The sequence below is a fragment of the Amblyraja radiata genome, chromosome 5, assembly GCF_010909765.2.
Source record: "Amblyraja radiata isolate CabotCenter1 chromosome 5, sAmbRad1.1.pri, whole genome shotgun sequence".
Lineage (NCBI taxonomy): Eukaryota > Metazoa > Chordata > Chondrichthyes > Rajiformes > Rajidae > Amblyraja > Amblyraja radiata.
The window spans coordinates 64,294,364-64,318,144 of record NC_045960.1 but is presented as its reverse complement, the minus strand read 5'-3'; the positions used below and the strand labels follow the sequence as shown (position 1 = coordinate 64,318,144).

Sequence of the window (23,781 nt, the reverse complement as noted above, 5' to 3'; positions counted from 1 at the left end):
CCATATACCATTATATATATATATACACACATGAATAAATAGACTGATAAAGTGCAAATAACAGATAATGGGCTATTAATGTTCAGAGTTTTGTCCGAGCCAAGTTTAATAGCCTAATGGCTGCGGGGAAGTAGCTATTCCTGAACCTGGTCGTTGCAGTCTTCAGGCTCCTGTACCTTCTACCTGAAGGTAGCAGGGAAATGAGTGTGTGGCTAGGATGGTGTGGGTCGTGGCTTGGATGGTGTGGGTCTTTAGACTTTAGCGATACAGACTTTAGAGATACAGTGCGGAAACAGGTCCTTCGGCCCACCGAGTCCGCGCCAACCAGCAATCACCCTGTTCACTAATGTGCACGCACTAGGGACAATTTTACAATTGCTGCGTACTACATACCTGCACTATTTTGGGGTGTGGGGGGAAACCGGAGAAAACCCACGCAGTCATGGGAAGAATGTACAAACACGGTACAGTCAGCACCCATAGTCGGTCAAATCCGGGTCTCTGGCGTTGTAAGGCAGCAGCACTGCCGTTGCTGTCTAGCCAGAATGATAATTAGAGCATTAGGTGATTTGGTGCGACTTGGTAGAGTTGGAGTGGGTGGATATATTTGGGTTAACAGCAGTTGGTAACAATCCTGAGAGAGGAGAGCTAAGTAATGTGATTTAATTTAGAGAGTATCCTATTAAAGCATTGGTTTCCCATGCTCAATTAAGCATTTGTACACAGCAATGTTGACAATTTCTCCACCAGTACTGCCATAAGGTGCTTTCGATGAGGGATGTATTTATGAAATAATGTCTAGGCTTAAAAATGTCATCAGTTATGCAAGAGTTGATTTTAGAGTAATAGACTCTTAGCATTGTACAGCAACTCATCCACTAAACTAGTCACATTTCTCAATATCCCTCTAAACCTTTCCTATCCATGTACCTTACCACATATTGTCCAAACATTGTAATTGTTTCTGTCTCCACCACTTTCTCTGGCAGCTCATTCCAGATAAACTCAATCTCAGTGTCAAAATCTTGCTCCTCAGGTCCTCATTAAATTGTCAACTGTCATCTTAAACCAATACTCTCTAGTTCTAGACCTCCCTGCACTGGGAAAAAGACTGTGGCCTTTTTTGTGCCTCTCATATTTTAAAAAAAAATCATGGTTACCCCTTAGCCTCTTTCACTCTGGGAAAAGGGTCCCATTCTATCCGGTCTAAACCGTTTAACTCAAGCCCTCCAGTCCCAGCAATATCCATGTGAATCTTTCTAGCTTAATCACATCCTTCCCATATTTTGCCAACCAGTACGAAATACAGTGCCTTCTCCGCCAAGGATATCTCGTGTCCCTTATTTTACCTCATGAATTTCTTCTTAACTATACTTCTACATTGTTTATATTCCGCAGGGGATGTGGTTGATCCCAACTACCCATTCCTGACACGTGGCTGCTTTTTCCTGAACAGAGCCTCAATATTGCTAATCAGACATACCTAATTCTTTCAGACTTGCCCTTCACATGTTGGCTCTGAACTCTGTCCATCTCACTTTTAAAAGCCTCCCATTTGCCAGATGTTCTTTTACCAGCTACCAACCAACATTTGCAAGTTCCCAATGCCATCAAATTTATCCTTGCCCCAGTATATGGACCGGTCCTACTTTTATCCATAACTATTTAAAATCGAATAGAATCATGGTTACTAGTCCCAATGTGGTTCCCAACTGGCACATCAGCCATTGTCCCACCTCATTTCCCCATTGGAGTTTCATTGTTATTCCATCTCTAGTAGGACCATCTACATATTGTTTGAGGAAACGTTGATGGACATGCTTAACTTCTTCTTCTTACGTATGGCGTGCACAGCCTAAAATATTCGGACAAGTTGTTCTATTTGATCTTATTTGATTGTGCATGCCGGGTTGATTGCATTTGTCGAAACAGGGCAGACCACGTTGCAATCTCCCACCCCATGCTTAACTAATTCTGCCCGATCTAATCCCCTATCACTGTGGCAGTCCTAGTCAATATTAGGAAAGTAAAAATCATCTACTATCACAGCCTCATTATTCCTACACATATCTGCAATCACCTTATATATTTTCTCCTCTAATTCCTGCTGGCATTTGTGGGACCTATAGTACAATCCCATCAAGTGATCACACCCTACTTATTCCTAAATTCTACACATTTATCTTCACTGGACATGACCCCCAAAAAAATATAAAATCCTTTCTTAAGTACTGCAGTGTTGATCTGGAAATTGGGCACAACATATTCCATTCTCTAAATCTATTTTCAGGCATGAGTGAACTAAAAAACAACAGTGCCCAAATTTCTAAGCTTTCATTATTTGAGCTTATGCTGTGGTTTATATTCTACATAATTATAGACAATAGGTGCAGGAGAAGGACATTTGGTCCTTCGAGTCAGCACCCTCTTTCAATGTGATCATGGCTGATCATCCACAATCAGTACCACGTTCCTGCCTTCTCCCTATATCCCCTAACTCCGCTATCTTTAACAGCTCTATCTAACTCTCTCTTGAAAGCATCCAGAGAACTGGCCTCCACCGCCTTCTGAAGCAGAGAATTCCACAGACTCACAACTCTCTGTGTGAAACAGTTTTTCCTCATCTCTGTTCTAAATGGCTTACCCTGGTTCTGGACTCACCCAACATCGGGAACACGGTTCCTGCCTCTAGCGTGTCCAAACCCTGAATAATCTTATTTGTTTCAATAAGATACCCTCTCATCCTTCTAAATTCCAGAGTATACAAGCCCAGCCACGCCATTCTATCAACATATGACATTCCCGCCATCCTGGGAATTAACCTGGTGAACCTACGCTACACTCCCTCAATAGCAAGAATGTCCTTCCTCAAATTTGGAGACCAAAACTGCACACAATACTCCAGGTGTGGTCTCACTAGGGCCCTGTACAACTGCAGAAGGACCTATTTGCTCCTATACTCAACTCCTCTTGTTATGAATGCCAACATGCCATTTGGTTTCTTCACTGCCTGCTTTGGGTTGCAATTCTTTGGGTTGCAGTTCCATTTGGATGTTATTTTAGATAGATTACATTATATTGTCTGAAGTAGCCTACTTTGCCAGTATTATAAACATATACTTATGTTATATATTGTGTTTTCTTTCAGTGCCTTGCTTTACCTGCGTGAAATAGTTGAGGAGATAAGATCACCTTCTTATAAAATTGATGAAGTGACTGCCAGTACAAAGAGTGAACTAGACCAATCTCACTGTAAGTTGTTGTCTGAGACTAAACCCTCCCCTACACAAAGAAGAGGAAAGAGGAAGAAAAAATCTTGTGATGATGATGTTTTTGATGACTTGTCAGATGACAAAGACTTTGTGGTTTCTGATGGAGTATTCGATGAAGATGAAGAGGAAGAAGAAGATGAAGAACTTAGTGAAGTCGACATCCCTGGTGATATAACAGAGTCTGATCTAGATGTTCCTTCCAATGAGGAATATCAAAAACCAAGAAAGAGTCCCATAAATGTAAGTTATTTTCCTCTTGGTGCTACTCTGCATCAACTGTAGGTATATGAATGGGAAAGGAGTGGAGGGTTATAGTCTGAGTGCAGGTAGATGGGACTAGGGGAGAATAAGTGTTCGTCACGGACTAGAAGGGCCTGTTTCCGTGCTGTAATTGTTATATGGTTATATGGTTAACTGCATGTAACTATTTCTGGACTATTACTATCATTTCATACTGGTAAAGGATCTTACAAAATTGCCCTTGAGATTTTACTGTATTTGTATGTTTAATTACCACCAGTTTGAAAAAAAATTGGCAGGCATGCATTTTAAATTGTCCTTCTACTTTGTGATTAATATTCTGCTTGCATTCTGACATCTTCATATTTAATATACTTTTCTGAGGCAATAACAAAGATATTCACTCAAAATGGCATGGTCCAACTCTATGATACTGATTGGCAGCTAATGATTTAATTAATCCCTGAAATGAGATTCCTGAAGAATAATAAGGTGAATTAATCCTCAGGGCTCTAGAGCAGAGAGTCCTCGGGGCTACAACTACATAGTTCCCCGTAAATGGTGATGCAAGTAATTAGGGTGGTGAAGAAACCATTTGGCACACTTGCATTCATTGGTAATTATATTGAGTACAGGCGATCCTACAGCTGCACAAGACATTGATGAGACCACATATGTGTAGTTCTGGATGCCCTGCTAAAGGAAGAATGTTATTAAAACTGGAAATAGCAATGTTACAAAATTTTGAGATTTCAAAAATCAAGTCTGCAATTTATCCCATCAGATAAAGCATAAACAGAAGTTTAATTTGACACCTAATTCACTTTCATATCTTCAGTATTTAAAAAGTTATGGCCGTTTTCATACTCGGAAATTAGCATCTTGTTCCCTATTGCTTTTCCATTGACTTAACACAAAAGCTGTGATCGAGGACAGTGAAAAACCCATAACTTTCTTAAAAATCAAGAGAACTGAATGAAATTTTCAGTTATTATAGATTGAAGCATTCTGAAACAAATATAAAACATCTTACTTGGATGACCTGAAATTAAAGCATATAATTAGTTAATTACCTAATTGTAGTTACAAAAGTGACCGTTGTGACGGAAATAGTAATGAACACCCAGACTGCCTTGAAAATTCAAAAATGTGATATTCTCAAGATCAGAACTTTAATATTATTGTATTATATGCTGTCAATCCATAACAGATAGGTAAATAAATTACAATTTCTAGCCATAGACCAAGTCTTTATGGAGAAGATCAGTTGCTAGTTGGTACATAGATACATAGAAAATAGGTGCAGGAGTAGGCCATTCGGCCCTTCGAGCCTGCACCGCCATTCAATATGATCATGGCTGATCATCCAACTCAGTATCTAACTAGCTAATGTAACCCCACTTTTTAAAAAGGGAGGGAGAGAGAAAACGGGGAATTATAGATCAGTTAGTCTAACATCGGTAGTGGGGAAAATGCTGGAGTCAGTTATTAAAGATGGGATAGCAGCACATTTGGAAAGTGGTGAATTCATTGGACAAAGTCAGCATGGATTTATGAAAGATAAATCATGTTTGACGAATCTTATAGAATTTTTCGAGGATGTAACTACTAGAGTGGATAAGGGAGAACCAGTGGATGTTATATATCTGGACTTTCAGAAGGCTTTTGACAAGGTCCCACATAAGTGATTAGTATGCAAACTTAAAGCACACGGTATTGGGGGTTCAGTATTGATGTGGATAGAGAACTGGCTGGCAGACAGGAAGCAAAGAGTGGAGTAAACGGGTCCTTTTCAGAATGGCAGGCAGTGACTAGTGGGGTACCGCAAGGCTCAGTGCTGGAACCCCAGCTATTTATAATATATATTAATGATCTGAATGAGGGAATTGAATGCAACATCTCCAGGTTTGTGGATGACACGAAGCTGGGGGGCAGTGTTAGCTGTGAGGAGGATGCTAGGAGGCTGCAAGGTGACTTGGATAGGTTGGGTGAGTGGGCAAATGCATGGCAGATGCAGTGTAATGTTGATAAATGTGAGGTTATCCACTTTGGTGGCAAAAACAGGAAAGTAGACTATTATCTGAATGGTGGTCGATTAGGAAAAGGGGAGATGCAACGAGACCTGGGTGTCATGGTACACCAGTCATTGAAAGTAGGCATGCAGGTGCAGCAAGCAGTGAAGAAAGCGAATGGTATGTTAGCCTTCATAGCAAAAGGATTTAAGTATAAGAGCAGGGAGGATCTACTGCAGTTGTACAGGGTCTTGGTGAGACCACACCTGGAGTATTACGTACAGTTTTGGTCTCCTAATCTGAGGAAAGACATTCTTGCCATAGAGGGAGTACAGAGAAGGTTCACCAGACTGATTCCTGGGATGGCAGGACTTTCATATGAAGAAAGACTGGAAAGGCTCGGCTTATACACGCTAGAATTTAGAAGATTGAGGGGGGATCTTATAGAAACTTCCTAAATTCTTAAGGGGTTGGACAGGCTAGATGCAGGAAGATTATTCCCGATGTTGGGGAAGTCCAGAACAAGGGGTCACAGTTTAAGGATAAGAGGGAAGTCTTTTAGGACCGAGATGAGAAAATCATTTTTTACACAGAGAGTGGTGAATCTGTGGAATTCTCTGCCACAGAAGGTAGTTGAGGCCAGTTCATTGGCTATATTTAAGAGGGAGTTAGATGTGGCCCTTGCGGCTAAAGGGATCAGGGAGTATGGAGAGAAGGCAGGTATGGGATACTGAGTTGGATGATCAGCCATGATCATATGGAATGGTGGTGCAGGCTCGAAGGGCCGAATGGCCTACTCCTGCACCTATTTTCTATGTTTCTATGTATCCCTTACCTGCCTTCTATCCATACCCCCTGATCCCCTTAGCTACAAGGGCCACATCTAACTCCCTCTTAAATAAAGCCAATTAAGTGGCCTCAACTACCTTCTGTGGCACAGAATTCCAGAGATTCACCACTCTCTGACTTCCCCCTTATCCTTAAACTGTGACCTCTTGTTCTGGACTAAGAGGCGAAGGATTTAAAAGAGAACTATGAGGAAATGTCCTCATGCTGTGGGTGGTGTGTGTGTGGAATGAACTGTCAGAGGACATTTTAAGAGGCAGGTGCAATGACAATGTTTAAGACATTTAGTCAGGTACATGGATAGTAAATATAGGGATATGGCCCAAACATGGGCAACTAAAACTAACTCAGCTCAGGTCGGCGTGGATAGAAACATAGAAACAAAGAAAATAGGTGCAGGAGTAGGCCATTCAGCCCTTTCGAGCCTGCACCGCCATTCAATATGATCATGGCTGATCATAATGAGTTGGGCTGAAGGACATCTTTCCATGGTGTATGATTCTATGATTTAAAAAAGTTATGCTGCCAATTGTGTGAATTTCCTAGCAAGAGAAATTAACTGAACAATGATTTATCCTACAATTTGTTCCTTGTGGGTAATTTGCTCAGTTCCGGTTGTCTTTTTCCTCAAGTGTTTGTGTGCTACAAGAAAGGGCAGCAGTACTTGCAAGAAAGTTTGCAAGAAAGTTTAGGATTGGCTTGTGTAGGTCACTGGATAATTCAAATTTTGATAAGAGCTGAGTGCTGGAATTGAGTAGTCTTAAATTATTTGGGTTAGAAGAGGAATTGGTCCCAATCACCTGCATTGCCTTCTGAGTTATGATTCGGGTATTGCCTCCAAAACAAATGAGACTCATTTTATTTTTTCTCGGAATTTATGTCCTAGGAGTAATTTAAAATGAGTAACATAGAAAATAGGTGCAGGAGGAGGCCATTCGGCCCTACGAGCCAGCACAGCCATTCATTGCGATCATGGCTGATCGTCCCCAATCAATAACCCGTGATTGTTCAGATGTTTCTGTTTTCCATATTCCTTTCCAAACTCAGTATATATTGATAGACATCTGCCTTACATATTGTACCCTTGAAAATTTGATCTGGAAGTGCTTCAACTTTACTGCAAGCAAAATAACTTTTCTGTTCCACCACTTCAATAGGCAGCAAAGACAAAGCCAGTTTGAATTAAAAGATGGAGGTCATGGCTGCATTGACCTTCTGAACTTCCTTTAGACGATTTAAGCCCCTGTCCCACTATGCGAGTTTACCCAAGACCTCTCCTGAGTTTTAAAAAAAAAATCAAACTCGTGGTATTCTATGAACTACGAGCTTCCACGAGTATGTTCACGAGCTCCTACGAGCTCTTACGAGTAAAACGTAAAAATGTTTTTCATCACAAGTATTTTTTTACTCGTGAAGTTTCTGAGGAAGGAATGATCCCAGGAATGAGTAGGTTAACCTATGATGAGCATTTGTCGGCAGTGGGCCTGTACTCACTGGAGTTTAGAAGAATGAGGGGGGACCTCATTGAAACATACAGCATAGGCTTGGATCGAGTTAATGGGGAGAGGATGTCTCCACTAGTGGGAGAGTCTAATAGCCCTGTCCCACGGTGCAAGTTCATTCAAGTGCTTTCCCGAGTTTAAAAAAAATCAAACTCGTGGTAAGCACGGAGAATGAACGTAGCGGGTACGTCGGAGCTCGGGGACGTCTCTTAGCGGCTCGTAACGCTAACGGCAGGTACTCGGGAAGACTCGCTAACGGCAGGTAAGCACGGGAAGACTCGTGAAGAACACGTTGAAAAATGTCCACGAGAGCCCCAAGTACCGACGAGTGGCCATTACCGTAAATCTCCGAGTTCGAATCAGGGCAAACTCGGGAGAGCTCTTGGAATTAACTCGTACCGTGGGACAGGGCTTTAAGACTAGCTATCATAGCCGCAGAATTAAAGGATGTTCTTTTAGGATGGAGTTGAGGAGAAATTTCTTTAGTCAGAAGGTGATGAATCTTTGCCACAGAAGCCAAGTCAGTGGATATTTTGAAGGCAGAAATAGATAGATTATTGATTAGTACAAGTGTCAGAGGTTATGGGGAGAAGGCACGAGAATGGGGTGAGGAGGGAGAGATAGATTAGCCATGATTGAATGGCAGAGTAAACTAAATGGCAGAGTAAATGTCATAATTCTACTGCTATTCCTTATGACCTTATGCACAGGGTCTCTTGCCCATAGTAGGTGAATCGAGGACCAGAGAACATAGGTTTAAGGTGAAGGGGAAAAGATTTAATAGAAATCTGAGGGGTAACTTTTTCACACAAAGGGTGGTGGATGTATGGAACAAGCTGCCAGTTGAGGTAGATGAGGTCGTTGAGGCAGGGACTATCCCAACATTTAAGAAGCAGCACGGTGGCGCAGCAGTAAAGTTGCTGCCTTACAGTGAATGCAGTGCTGGAGACCCATGTTCGATCCCAACTACTGTCTGTACGGAGTTTGTACGTTCTCGCCAGGACCTGCGTGGGTTTTCTCCGAGCTTTTTGGTTTCCTCCCACGCTCCAAAGACGTACAGGTTTGAAGATTAATTGGCTTGGAAAATGTGAAATTTGTCCCTAGTCGGTGTAGAATAGTGTTAATATGTGGGGATCGCTGGTCAGCGTGGACCCAGTGGGCCGAAGGGCCTGTTTCCGCGCTGTATCTCTGAACTAAATTAAACTAAACTAAAGACAGGTACATGGATAGGACAGGTTTGGAGGGATATGGACCAAATGCTGGCAGGTGGGATTTGTGTAGCTGGGACGTGTTGACAGGTGCAGGCAAGCTGGGCCAAAGGGCCTGTTTCTACACTGTATCACTCTATGCACAAGACTGCTTTAAATGTGATGTAGTAACTGAGTAACTCACATGGCTGAATAAAACCAACTATTGACACCACGTTTCCTTCCATGGGGGAAATTGGTGTGCATTTATTTATTTTTATTAATAGTCTAGCATCTAATGGTAAGTATGGTCAGTGCCAACCCAGAAACTTGCACCTGGAAGGAATTCAGTTGTGCAATTATTTAAGAAGTCAGCTAAAGCAATCTGGATTGCTAATCGGACAGTATTAATTTTTGAACTGACAATTTCGGTCTCATAGATGTTTATCCTTCGGGTAATGTTTCTTGGTATTTTAGTAGAGACAAATGATTTATCACTCTTGGCACATTGCTGTAACTATACACCAGTCTCTCTTTTAGCTGATTTGAAGCATTCTTTGTTTGTGTTGCTGCAGTTCCCAATAATTAAATAATTGATTATTCTTGTTTTGAGATTGTTCTTTGTTTTATTAATCTAGAAGAATAGTCTGCAATAAAACATTTAATATTGGAAAACAAAATGACGCTAATGCCTATAAGTAGACCCCAGGTTTGATTATTGTCTTTGCCTTTAATCTTTTCTGAAGCTGCTGCAGCTTTAGGCAAAGTGTTAAAGACAGCATATAACAGCACTGAAATAGGATCCCCACCCAAAACACCGCCCATCTAATTCCCCAGAGATACTACCTAACCTACTGAGTTATTCCAGCACTTTTTTTGTAAACCAGCATCTGCACTTCCTTGCGTAAACAATAATTGTTGTTCTCCTGTCCTCTGCAACCTCACCTGTAGTTAAAGAAGATACACCGTTTTTTGTCGAAACCCCAGCAATCTCCTCTTCTCAAGAGCTCCATGTTCAGAATATTGTTTGGACTCCTTGAAATTTAAGGAGAACATTTGTCTTGATTTGTTGCCCATTGACAATATCAACTATTTCTAGATCAAGTATATCATGACCAAGTTCATTAAATAGTGACATTCATCTTTGCCCAATGGCATGAGAATTATACTCTCAAATACATATGTCTGAGATTTTTATAATGCAAGATGTTCAGATCCAAATGGTGTGCATGCAATGCTAATGTGATGTAATTAAGTAATTTATGTTGATCAGATATTGGGTTACTAGTGCATTATGTCAAACATTTTGGCCCTTCATTGACTTCTAAATCCCTTTAAAAATGACCTAGGTCGAAATTCTCAATGCAATATAATATTATCAATGCCTTCATCTTGTCAATAGGCTAGGATAATATTTTGACTATTTAAAAAAAATGTCCTGGCAACATCCTCGTAAATCTAAACTTATTTCACTTTGCTTTGAACACTAAATTTAATAGAATGGCATGGTTATAAAAAAAAATAACTCTGATAAGTATTTCATTTTCAGGAACAATCTCGTAGTGCAAAACGGCGATTATATGGAAATTTTGCGAATGGCCTACCTAATCATATAATGGTGCCAGTATGGGGAGCCACAACAATTACAATAAAGCAGTAAGTTTCAGAACTTTTTTCCAGTTAGCAAAATAAACTGGGAGCAAAATTGTTTTAATGCAGTCAATGTTATGATTACATTTTGTACTTCAAAAATAGTTTACATTTTATATCGTAGAGGTGCCCGACTTATATGCTTATGAACAGAGCAGAAGACTGTGGCTTGAATTTACTATTGGCCCATCTACGTGTGTGACATTTTGGAGCTTAAAGGTTGATGGACATATATTTGAGCCAGGATTAAGTTATATGGGGCTTCATGGATAATTGCAATGGAGTGGTTATGGTTAGGACCAAATAAAAGTCTTTAAAATAATCTATGTGCTGAACCTCACAATTACTTCATTTGTGCAGAAGTCAACTTTTCCTGACGTTAGGATCCAGGTATTGGTCTGAATTATTCTAGGCATCTGTGGCAATTAGGCATAATTTCAAAATATGTAGAGGTTATCAAATTGGGTGGCAATAGGACATCATCAAATTAAAGGAGGAGATTAATAAGACTTGTAGTATGTGCAAATTGTTGCACCCTGGTCGGAAGATTGTGAATGTCCATTATTATTTGGAGTTGTAGGTGTCTGTTGAGGAGCAAATGCTCCCTGAGTTTTATATGCACCTATCACTAAAAATGCACCATTCTAAAAACAATGCACGCCAAGTGATATGGCTTATTTCTGAAAGGGTAAAATTAAAGATAGAAAGCTATTGGTAGTTTAATAATGACCATTATTAAATTTGGCTTATCAATGCATTCACCGTGCCAATAGGCCAGGATAACATTAATTAACAGGATAACTGTTAGATTTAAAACACTTGAAATACTCCATATATTACTGATTTCTTTGTTAGAGAACTGGAGAGTCTGCAGAGTAAAGGGCCTGTCCCACTTTCACGACCTAATTCACGACCTCAGCCGAGTTTGCCCTCGACTCATACTCGCAGCATGGTCGTCACGAGGTCGTAGGTAGGTCGTGATGTTAGTCGTAGGCACTCATGGCATCAAGTAGGTCGGGGCGTTTTTCTAGCCTGAGTAAAAAAGGTCATGAATTAGGTTGTGAAAGTGGGACAGGCCCTTAAGGTAACAGAGAGAATGCCAAAAATATGAGGATGTATATTTGAGGAAAAGGTAAACAAAATCATCAGAAAGGAATTAAACCCTTTAACATATTTTGATAAAATGGAAGAAATCCAATAGGAAATTTCAGAGAACATTCATTAGCCAAAGAGTAGTAGACAAGCATGTGAGGAAGAAGAGAGTAAAGGATGACTGTTAGATTTAGTTGAGGAAAGACGGGAGGATGCTTGAGTAGAGCAGAAACACTGCGTGCCTGATTAGGCCAAATAGCCTATTTCTGTGATGTTCCAATAAACTGTTATCTGGTTGTTCAGATATTCCAATGCTCATTTCCTGTGCTCCCGTGAAATGTACTAGGTAAAGTGGAAAATCTATTATAATATGAGACAATGCAACATTTTGAAAAAGGAATTTAAAAGAATGTTGAAAAAAAATCCAAGAATCACAAAATCTGCCAGTGTGACACGACCAAAGTCCAAAATGTGCTCAGATTAATGGTTTCACTGTAAATTTTTTATATTTAAATTGGTGTAAAAAAGACGTCACATAACTCCACATGCCCAGATGTTAGGTTACTTTGCATGCCAGAATGTATTCTGATGTAGCACTACATTTTTTATATTCCTCATAAACATGTGATAGCTTGAGGTATTCAGAACACCTGATTATCTAAAAAATATTTCTTATCTGTTATACGAGAATTTTGCCCGAACAGTCTGTGACCCACAGCGCTGTGGCCATAGGGCTATCAGGGCTCTCACAACTTTTTTTCTCTGTTGTCAGCCGGGCAACCGAGGCAGCTTTTTAGGTTGCCAAATGACAGTTTAGGTGGTCATTTAAGACGGCTTGCATAACGCGTGCGATAATGTCCTCGGCCGAAGTACGTAGTTACCAGTCGGAATTATGCTCAATGAAGCATTGACATATTATTTCTACTTCAAATAAAGTCACAAACTAAACATATTCACCAATCAAGACATGATATATACCACAATGACAAGCAGCAAAATTATAATACAGTATCTCAACTCTTTTTACACGTTGCAATGAATGCAATTTCTATTATTTCTTTCCACTTCCAAACAAAAATCCGGTTGGATTATTCAGCGTATGATCACCCTGTGTCAATAAATCCTGGACCATGGTAACATATATGCTTAACCATGCACACTACAGATTGATGCAAGCATGTTTTCTGTGAAGGACTGAAAATTATCAGGACATGGCCATAGCATGGGTCGTTTTTGCTATTGGTACAGAAACACTCTCGCTTCCCACATAATTTATCCACAACAAAATATACAGGTTGCAAGGACATTTCTAAAGGCATTTTATGATAATAATATGTTAAAACCAACTATACCCATCTCACAGATTAAACATTACATTAACTGACAAGAGATGGCCAAAGGACATAACTGCAACAAATGTTCTTTTGGCAATATGTTTAAAGGTGTCAAAAGGCCGCATTACCAGACATTCAGATTAGATGTATGTATGTGACCAGCAATGAAGATGCCAAATTTGTACCCACCAGTTTTTAAAAAAAATTATTGATAAACGCTGTTTCCATCATTCCCACTTCAGAATTAACGTTAAAATTTCAACTGAATGTCCGGTGATGTGGCCTTTTGACACCTTTAAACATATTGCCAACATTTCAACTGAAATATCTCCTGACCAAATTTGTAATGTACATGACCGACTGTAGAAGTAAAACCTGGATAAATCCAACAAATAGTTGTGAATGTTGCTTATTAAATAACTACGGTACTGATACTCCATATTAAGAGCAATGATTTGCCATTAAAATGATTTCTGTAATAACGTGTCAACGGTAGCAGTGACAATCGAACACTGAGGTTTTAATGTTTCACGTGTTCACAATTTAATGAATCCATCTTTATGGATTAAAACAAATAATAACATTGGGAATTAAAACACATTTGATTGTATTCGTTATCAAACATAGTCAATGTTCGCTCTGAAGACATTTCCAGCCCAGTAGGGTCGGGGGTCTTAGTCATGCCCTGCCAGACTTGCAGGGGGCGGGGGTGAATCTGAGCGCTGCAGGTGCTTCAGACGGCGGAAGGGGACCTCCCCCTTCCTCCCTCCTCCCAGCCTCGGCGTGCGGGAGGGTTTGTTTTGAAAGCGGTTATCACTGTTAGCGGAGTAGCACGCAGCAGCCGCTATGAGGGCGAGTGGGGTGCAGGGGGAGGTGGAGCCGCCATCGCCGCTGCTGCTGCTGTTGTGCGGGGCCTGTCATTCGCTCCGACCCTCCGTGACCCCGCACTACAGCAGTCGCTGCCGCTAACCTGAAACGTCACTTATTCCTTTTCTCCAGAGATGCTGCCTGACCCGCTGAGTTGCACCAGTTTTTTGTGTCTATCTTCGGTATAAACCAGTATCTGCAGTGTCAAGCCAGGCAAAATGACCGGGCTTTTAAGTTGCCCGGCGGGACATTAGGTGGCCATTGGCACCCGTGCAACTGTTAATTTCAAGCCCTGGCTATGTTTAAAGCCCATAACGCTATGTTTAAATCCCATAGCGCTGCGGCCGGTAGTATTATATTTAGAACCCAGAGGGCTGCAGCCGACAGCTTTTATTTTAAATTCCCATGCGCTCAGCTGATAGTGCCCTGTTTAAACCTTTGCGCGCCAAACAGGCAGCGCTGTGTGTATTGCTTTATGCACCAAGTCTGCTTTATGCGCCAGTCTGCGGCTGATAGCGCTTTGTTAGCAAAGGGAAGGGGGGGGGGGCCTCGCTTGGTTGCAGTCCCCTGCCATTGGTTCTAGTTTGAATTTGAGAGCAGCGTTATTGGCCAGGACTTACCGGTAGTTATTTGAACGCCTGATTTCTTACCTGTATAAAGGCAGGTGCCAGTAAGCCCTGAGTGAGTTCATGTACAAGAGGGGTTCACTGATGAGCTGTCGCGATCAGCTCCGTGGACGGAGGGGGAGGAGAGGAGAGGGGGAAAGAGAGAGAGAGGCAGGATATGTGAACAAAATAGAAAATGTTTGGTAAAAAGAAATAGCAAACGAGATGGTACTGGTGCAGGCCAAGCACCTAGCAATGTGCTGCTGTCCTCAGTGCAGGGGAGCCTGCAGTAGGCCATGGGGCAGGCGGGACCAAGAACGTCGAGTCTTCAAGTTCCTCTAATGCTTTTAATGGGTCACAAGTGAGAAGTTGATTGTTGTAAACTTCACTGGAATGGATCAACACTGGCATCTGCAGGATTTGATCGACTCGTATTGTTTTGGAATGAAAATGGCGACTGCGATAATTATGCTACATTGGGAGGTCACAGTGGAGCAGTGATGCAATTGCATTGTAACACAGATGGCAGCATGCTTTTTACAGCATCAACAGACAAAACTAGTAGTGTGGGACAATGAAACGGGTGAAAGAATCAAGAGACTTAAAGGTCACACATCCTTTGTGAATTCATGTTACCCAGTCCGACGGGGACCACAGTTGGTCTGTACAGGAAGCGATGACAGTGAAGTTATGGGAGATTCTGAAGAAGGCTGCAATCCATACGTTTCAAAACACATACCAAGTAGTGGCAGCAACGTTTAATGACACAACCGATCAGATTGTCTCTGGCGAGCGAAGGAATAGGCGACGTTTCGGGTCGAGACCCTTCTTCGGACTCGACCCGAAATGTCGCCTATTCCTTCGCTTCATAGATGCTGCCTCACCCGCTGAGTTTCTCCTGCATTTTTGTCTACCTCTGATTTTTCCAGCATCTGCAGTTCTTTCTTAAACAGATTATCTTTGGTGCTATTGATGACGACATTAAGGTTTGGGACCTCTGACAAAATAAGTTAATTTGTACCATGTGTGGTCATACAGACTCGGTGACTGGTTTGACCCTGAGTGGGGTAAAAGAGAACATCACCAACCTTGCTGACCACATCCAGGAAACAGTACCACGACTACAATCCCTCGGGACGATGGTGGCCTTTCGTGATGTTTGGAGCCTAGTGGACAACAGTGGTGCACTGGGGACTGACCATTGGGACAATCTTGTTGGCCATAATATTAAGATGTTGCATGTGCGGATTGGCATCACGACCACATGGACTTTACTATAGCTAATAAAACTGATTTGTAACTAAACAGCCGAGTGAGCCTTTTTCTGTTCTGCTAGTCAGATCCTTGAACCTGTTCCTTTGAAACATTATCTTTGTCAATTGTAGTTTTGCACATCATAGTAAAAGCTTTGTAATTCGGCCCAATTTACTCGTGCTGACCAAGGTGCTCCATTTACATGAGCCCTACCTGCTTGCTTTTGCCCGTATACCTCTAAATCTTTCCTGTTCATTTACCTGCCCAAATGTCTTTTAAATGCTGTTATCATATCTGCCTCAACTACGTCCTCTGGCAGCTCATTACAGATAACCTACCACTCTCTGTGTGAATGAGTTGCCCCTCAGATTCCTACTCATTCACACTAATTCCATGTTATCCCACTTCCGCATCCACTCTCTACACATTGCGGACCATTTACAGAGCCCAATTAACCTACAAGCCCACAATACTTAGTGATGTAGGAGGAACCCGGAAAAGCCTGGATGAAAGTGCCACTTTCTGCCACAGGTAGACAAAAGTGCTGGAGAAACTCAGCGGGTGAGGCAGCAGCTATGGAGAGAAGAAATAGTCGGGACCCTTCTTCAGTCTGATATATGTTATATTTAGAACCTGAGATGAGCGGGGGAGACAGGTGGTGGTATTTTTGATATAGGAGTTAAGAGTGTGAGTATACCACACAAATTTGCCCATTGATTAAAAACTGGGGACGACTGGGGGCACTCCTGAAAGCTGGTTAGAATAAAGGGAAAAAACTATGATGTGATGAGGAGCAGGAAAGGATTGGGTAAAGAAGAGCAAAAAGCTGTTGATGCTGGAAATCCTAACTAATCACAATAAATGCTGGAAAAACTCAGCAGAGGGAATAATTGTATTACATTTTCACGGTCAATGCCCTTTCATAAGAACTTTCCTAACGTTCATCTAGTTGTGATGGAAGCACATTGATATGAAGCATTAGCTTCTCTCCACAGAAGCTTTGTGAACCTTTTATACTATTTTTTAATTTTAGATGCATAGAAGAGTTAGTTGGACTAGTCCAACAGATAGACTAAATGTTGGAAAAGTTTAAATCGCACTACCTAATTTTAATTCTTAAATTCATAATATGTTGTTAAATAATAAAAGAACATAATTGAATAAAAAAAATATTTTCTATTATTTCATTTTGTTCACAGTCGAGAGGAGCATCACTCCCCATGGGTATTTCCGGATTGGATTCCTTCAACACAAGCCTGGAGTTTTATTTCCCAAAGGTAAGTGCAAATTTACTTTTTACTAGGAGATTTTTGTCTATGCAGGAGCTATCAAATCATAGTGGGACTTGTTGTGTGAAGTATTGTTGTTTCATTAAAATATAATGATTTGTGTATGAATATGTATACACATTAAAATCATTTGTGGGTTATAATATTCGATTTGGAAAATGCTCTATTTCCTCCATAAGCCAATGTATAAATGTATAAGGCTTAGTGTCGAAAGCAGAATCGCCAAATGAGATGGGTACTCTATAACAAACATCACTATTTCTCAGTATAAATCTCTCTGAGATAAATGCTCATTGTAGCATAAATGCTAAATTGTCATTGTCTGTAATCTTATAATTTATCAAATTGAAATCATTGCAGCTATCCACAAGAAGGCAATAAGGGGGATTAGTCAAATACAATTCATTCCTTCAAGCATACCATTTATCAGTTAATGTTACTTGCCATTTTGTTGTTTAGGACCTTATTTCTGATTTTAATGTTACAAAAAGAAAGTAGAAGTGCTAATAAAATACATGATAAGGTTGATGCCAGAATCCAGAAGGTACAACAGTCGGAAACATCGATTTATTGTTGAAGTGAAACAGGGTAATGTCCATTTCTGAGTTGCTGCAGGTCCTTTTGGATATTCATCTAGGTGAGAGTTATTCTTGCATCTTTATGATTCATGTGGGCAATGCCACACACCAATGCCCCCCCCCCCTCCCCCCACCACTCACCCCACTTCCTACATGGACAATGTTGTACGTAAGAACAAACATTTAATAGAACATGGTTGATCTTTTACTTCAGTGCCACTTTCTTGCACTAATCCCATTTCATTTGATTCCCTTAATATCCAAAAATATATTGATCTCAGTGATTAAGTCTTCAGGAGTAGCTTCATTATAAGGAAGGTGAAGAAACTTTTTCTCATCGCAATCCTGGGCAGTTCACGGTTTATTTTGAGATTGTAATCCTTGGTTTTGGACATCTCGGCGATGGGAATGTCATTTCTGCAACTTCTATTTTTACCTTTAGGTGGCATACAAGTTGTATTCAGTGGCTGTTTACTCACAAATTATGACATGCTTTTTTTTCCATTAGTGAATCGCTTAAATATTTGCCAAGTGAAACTAAGTCACCATATTTTAAAATTAAAAGGGAGGGACATCGAGATGATTCCACGATTCAGAACCTAAGCAGGTAACTTAATTTTTCTGATGTGAGCAATGTTGATTTGCTGGTTAACTAAAGGTAACGTAAAATCTAATTAATGTTCCGTAAGACAACTTTATTTAAATTATCATGAATCATATGTATGGGTGATAGTTTGAATGTCAAGCTACTTCCCAACTATTCACTTAATTGGTTTGGTGATTTGAGCGATTTTGTAGCCCTTTATGCAGTAGCCCTCAAATTAAGTTGACTTGGGGAGCGATGGAGGCCCACTAGTCTGTCACCATAAATTCAGTAAAGGATTGTCGCAGTTTTCAGGAAAATTATGCAACTTACTTCCTGCATAGTTTCTGTTACAGAAGGGAATGTCTGATTGCGCCTCTTGTTTAATTTGTAATATTGAAAGCTCCTCGGTATTTTCAACATGATGAATTAGTCTGAAGTAAGATAAAGTGAACAAAATTGTTGTTATTGTATGCTTCTAATAGAAGATAGCAACAGGATTTGATTGCAATTCTATGATTGTCTTACTATGGAAATATATTTCATTTGCAGATTTCAGTCATTACCAGCTCACAAGGAAAGTTGGGATGTAAACTTCTTTGTTGGTGGCCCAATATGGTGTCTAGAATGGTGCCCAACCCCAGAGGGTTCAGCTGCCTGTCAGTATGCTGCTATTTATTGCAACAAAGGAATGGATGATAGACATAAACTGATGTGCCAGCATGTAGAGCCAACATTGCTTCAGATATGGCAATTGGGTGATCTCCAGCAAGAACATTGGTGAGCAGGAAGCAATAGAGTAATGTTATACTTTGGATTCTTCTGTTTGGAAGCAACATTGCGAAAAATGGTTTGTTTTGTTTAAGGGGCTGTCCCACTCCGGCGAGCTAATCTGTGAGTTCAGATGAGTTTGCCCTTGACTCATACTCGCAACATGGTCGACACGAGGTCCTAGGAGGTCTTGTTAACTTTCCTTCATGCTCGAGAGTAGTCCCCACGTACTCGAGGCCTCAGCTAGGTCACGGCGTATTTTTCAACATGTTGAAAAATGGCCGCGTGTAAAAAAAGGTCGCCATGGACAAAAGCAATACATCAGGATACTTTCGTTAGTGCATCTGTAAATGTTTGTGAGGATAATTGGTGACCTGCAGGATCTCTTTAAACTTTTCAGAAAGTAGAAGTGTTGGTGATTACATCAGGACAAGTCACCTGAGGTGTTAACTTCCAGGAATTTGAAGATGCAAACACTCTACTGCCGACCCACCAATGGAAACTAGCACATGGTCTCCAGACCTCCAATTGCTGGAGTCAATGCTTAGTTCCTTGGTTTTGTTGATATAGAAAGAGAGGTTGAGGAAACACCATTAACACTATTCTTTCGTGTTAATAAATACTGATCATTATATTGACATTAAGTGGCTTTCACTCCATCCGAGGTTGAGTGGTGCCATCTGCACTTTGCAGTTTTGCTCAAGACTAAACTGGGCGGATGAGCAGTAATTAATACTGATCATAATCTGTGTGAAATATTATGGAACATTAGCAGTCAACAGTGGCCTAGACATTGCACTCAGTGGTAAATGATTTGCACTTCATGTATGTACCTTTTATTCGTCCACATTGGTTTTAACATGGTTTATTGGAAATCCTTTATGATATAGTCCAATGTTACCACTTACCAGTAGTTACTAGTACCAGATTACCAGTAATTTTATTGAGTGTTTTGCAGGTGAGTACCACAACTTAACACCTTTTATGACTTTAATGGAAAATCTTTGAAAAATTGGCAACGTAAAATTTCTGGAGTGGCAGCACAATTCGGCATAAAATGCTCAACTTTGTATTAAATGTTTGGAGAAAGTGGAAATCAGCATCCAATTTATTCTGATGACCTCAAGAGCTCATTATTTCATCATCATTGTTGTCTCACATTCCAGGCAATCAATTAGATTCATTTATTGAATGGAGAAGCAGGTGTCTGCTAGAAATGCAAACTTTATTTGATCTGCATATTTTGTGATTTAAAAGAAAAAAGTAAAATACCATTGTTAAGAAGGGTCTTGACCCAAAACGTTGCCTATTTCCTTCGCTCCATAGATGCTGCCTCACCCGCTGAGTTTCTCCAGCATTATTTGTCTACCATTGTAACTTTTGGAGTTGAAAAGATTTTGAACCTGGTTTTGTGGGACAAATTAACTGTGTAAGGGCCATTGAATCAACAGAATAAAACTTGCTCTAGGCATTCATGCCGAGCTTAATACAGGGTATTGAACATTGTGTATTTGGAAGAAAAATTAAATATATTTTGTAACTTATTTTATAGCCCACAAACGAATGCTGCTTTAGCTTATGGTATTGCGACAGACCATGGATGTATTTGGGATATGAAGTGGTGCCCCAGTGGGGCTTGGGAACTGCCAGAAACCACTAGAAAGGTAATTAATATGCTCAATTAAAATTTTTGTAAACTTACTATAAACGTTTTATGAAGATGGTTTTGATCAACAATTTTAACATGCTCATTGCTCATTGAAATATTTCAAATATAATCCAAATTTAGCAAAGCTTAAACGTAACATTGGAAAAAACTGATGCATGCTTGGGAATGCCGGCCACCGAATACGTCTTACTTGCAATCATAAGCAATACGTCATGCTTCTCTGTGCCTACTCTTGTGACTATTACATTTCATTCATCCTGCAACTGTTCGGTTACATTACATTACATTGAATATCTGAAATTTAGTGGCAACTGCTGTTTGGATTATTCATATAATGAAAATTATGATGCTACCTGAAATATCATTTTGCACATCATATTTAGCCCCCAACAAAATGTTCAGTGCCTGGACCATTTAGAACTAGTTCTGCAGGTTGTTTTCAGATTTGTTAAAGAATGTGGATATCCTTGGTACATTGAAAAATAATAATAATAATAAATACTTTATTGATCCCCTCAGGGAAATTCAGATGTCCAGAAGCCCCCAACCAACAAACCCACAGATTCAAAATGAACGCAGACAGAAAATACATAGAATACAATGTGGACACTACCTGAGAGCAATAAATACTTAAAAAGACCAATAATTAACAATTAAAAATTAAAAATTGCAAAATGCAGTCCGAATTATAAAATCTAATGGCTGCAGGGTTGAAGGATCTCCTGAACCGCTCCGTTCTACAGGGCAGGGAGAGGAGCCGGTTGTTGTTCCGAATGTTCTTTTGACTCTCCAGAATTACATGGAGGGGATGCCCGGGGTTTTTCAGGATGACCTGCACCTTGTGCCTCATACGCCTCTCAAGCACATCCATCCCAGAGTCTACTCTCCCCTCCAGCACTGAGCTAGCTCGCTTAACCAGTTTGACCAGCTTCTTGTTGTTTTTTGCACTAATGCTGTTGCCCCAGCAGACAACAGCGTAGAAAATAACACTTGGAACCACAGTGTTGTAAAACATGTGCAGCATATCATTACACACATTGAAGGATTTGAGCCTTCTGAGGAGAAAGAGTCTGCTCTGGCCTTTTTTGTAGAGGGAGTCAGAGTTGACAGACCAGTCCAGTTTGTTATCGAGGTGCACTCCAAGGTATTTATATGTCTGCACCACCTCAATGTCAGCCCCTGCAGCGTTGACCGGCTGAAGGGGGAGCTTGGACCTGCCAAAGTTAACCACCATCTCTTTAGTCTTAGTTGTGTTCAGGATGAGACAGTTCTCTTCACTCCAGGCACAAAAGGAACTGGTCAAGTTCCTGTATTCCTCCTCCTGCCCGTTCCTTACACATGCCACAATCGCTGTATCATCTGAATATTTCTGTACGTGGCATGTGTCAGACTTATAGTTAAAGTCTGCTGTATACAGGGTGAAGAGGAACGGGGCCAGAACCGTTCCCTGTGGGGCTCCAACATTGCACACCACTGTGCCAGAGACACTGTCCCCCAGCTTGACAAACTGTGGTCGACCCGTCAGGTAGTCGTATATCCAGGAGATAAATGTGGAATCCACCCCCATCTTCTTAAGCTTGTCATTCAGAATCAGGGGTTGGATGGTGTTGAACGCACTTGAGAAGTCGAAGAACATAATCCTCACATAGCCACCGGGTTTGTCCAAAAAGGAGTAGATCCGGTGCAGCATGTAGAGGACTGCGTCATCCACCCCAATGTTCTCCTGGTATGCAAACTGTAGTGGGTCGAGTGCGTGCTGGACTTGTGGTCTCAGGAGACGAATGAGTAGCCGCTCCATTGTTTTCATGATATGGGATGTAAGGGCCACCGGTCTGTAGTCGTTGATCTCGGTCGGCCGCCCTGCTTTGGGAACCGGCACGAGACATGACGTTTTCCACAGACCTGGTACCCTCGCTGACTGGAGGCTCAGGTTGAAAATGGTCTGGAGCGGCTCCGCCAGCTGAGCCGCACAGTCTTTTAGTAGCCTGGGACATACACCATCAGGGCCAGCTGCTTTACCAGGGCGCAACCTCCTCAGCTCAGCTCTCACCTCGTCCGCCGTGAAGAACAGTTGAGATGCCGGCATAGGAGGTGCTGCTGCTGTGGTGTTGGGGGGGCTGCCTCATAGAGGTGATGGTGGGGGAGAGGCTGCACCTGTAGAGGTGGGAGGGGATACCAGATCAAACCTGTTATAGAACAGGTTAAACTCATTGGTCTTGTCCATGTCTCCTGACGGCTGGCTTCTCTTCTCCTTGAAGCCAGTGATGGTCTTCATTCCTCTCCACACCTCTTTGATGTTGTTGTACTGCAGTTTCTTCTCCAGCTTCCTTTTATAGTCCCCTTTTGCCTGCTTCATACTCCTTTTCAAGTGGTGCTGTACCCTCTTGATTTTTTCCCGATCACCCACCTTGAAAGCCTCCTTTTTCTCATTTAGGAGGCTCTTGATGTTGCTTGTAATCCAAGGTTTGTTATTGGGAAAACAACAAACAGTTCTTACTGGCACAACAACATCCCTACAGAAGTTGATGTAGTCCGTTATGCATCCAGCCATCCTGTCGATGTCCATACAGCTGTTTAATTCCTGTGGCTCCATCAGTATGTCCCAGTCTGTGCATTGAAAGCAGTCCCTCAGTGATTCACTGGCCTCTGGTGTCCACTTTCTGAAAGACCGGGTGGTTGTAGGCTGTCTCAGTACACAGGGTTTGTAAGAAGGCCTTAGATAAACCAGGTTGTGATCTGATTTGCCAAGCGGTGGAAAGGCTAAGACACTATAGGCCTCCTTGACATTGACATAGCACAAGTGCAGTGTCTTATTGTGCCTTGTGGGACAGTCAACATACTGTGAGAAGCCTGACAAGTGGGGGCTGATGTTCACATGATTGAAGTCCCCTGATAAGGCAATGAGTACGTCCGGGTGTCGGGTCTGTAATCTCGCGACAGTCTCTTGGATAACATCACATGCGACTACAGGCTCCGCTCGAGGAGGAATGTAAACAATAATGGCGACGATGTGGGAGAACTCCCTCGGTA

At 41.3% G+C, this 23,781-nt stretch overlaps 1 protein-coding gene and 1 pseudogene across 1 annotated transcript in view; both read left to right on the top strand.

The window, feature by feature from the left end:
• gtf3c2 (general transcription factor IIIC subunit 2) overlaps positions 1 to 23,781 on the top strand; it is a 99,397-nt gene that overhangs the window by 13,741 nt on the left and 61,875 nt on the right. The window contains exons 3-8 of the mRNA XM_033021404.1: positions 3,149 to 3,512; positions 10,609 to 10,715; positions 17,061 to 17,138; positions 18,237 to 18,335; positions 18,864 to 19,091; positions 20,635 to 20,746. Coding sequence (XP_032877295.1) covers positions 3,149 to 3,512; positions 10,609 to 10,715; positions 17,061 to 17,138; positions 18,237 to 18,335; positions 18,864 to 19,091; positions 20,635 to 20,746 — 988 coding nt within the window. The remainder of the gene's footprint in view (positions 1 to 3,148; positions 3,513 to 10,608; positions 10,716 to 17,060; positions 17,139 to 18,236; positions 18,336 to 18,863; positions 19,092 to 20,634; positions 20,747 to 23,781) is intronic.
• LOC116972793 lies at positions 14,874 to 15,887 on the top strand (annotated as a pseudogene).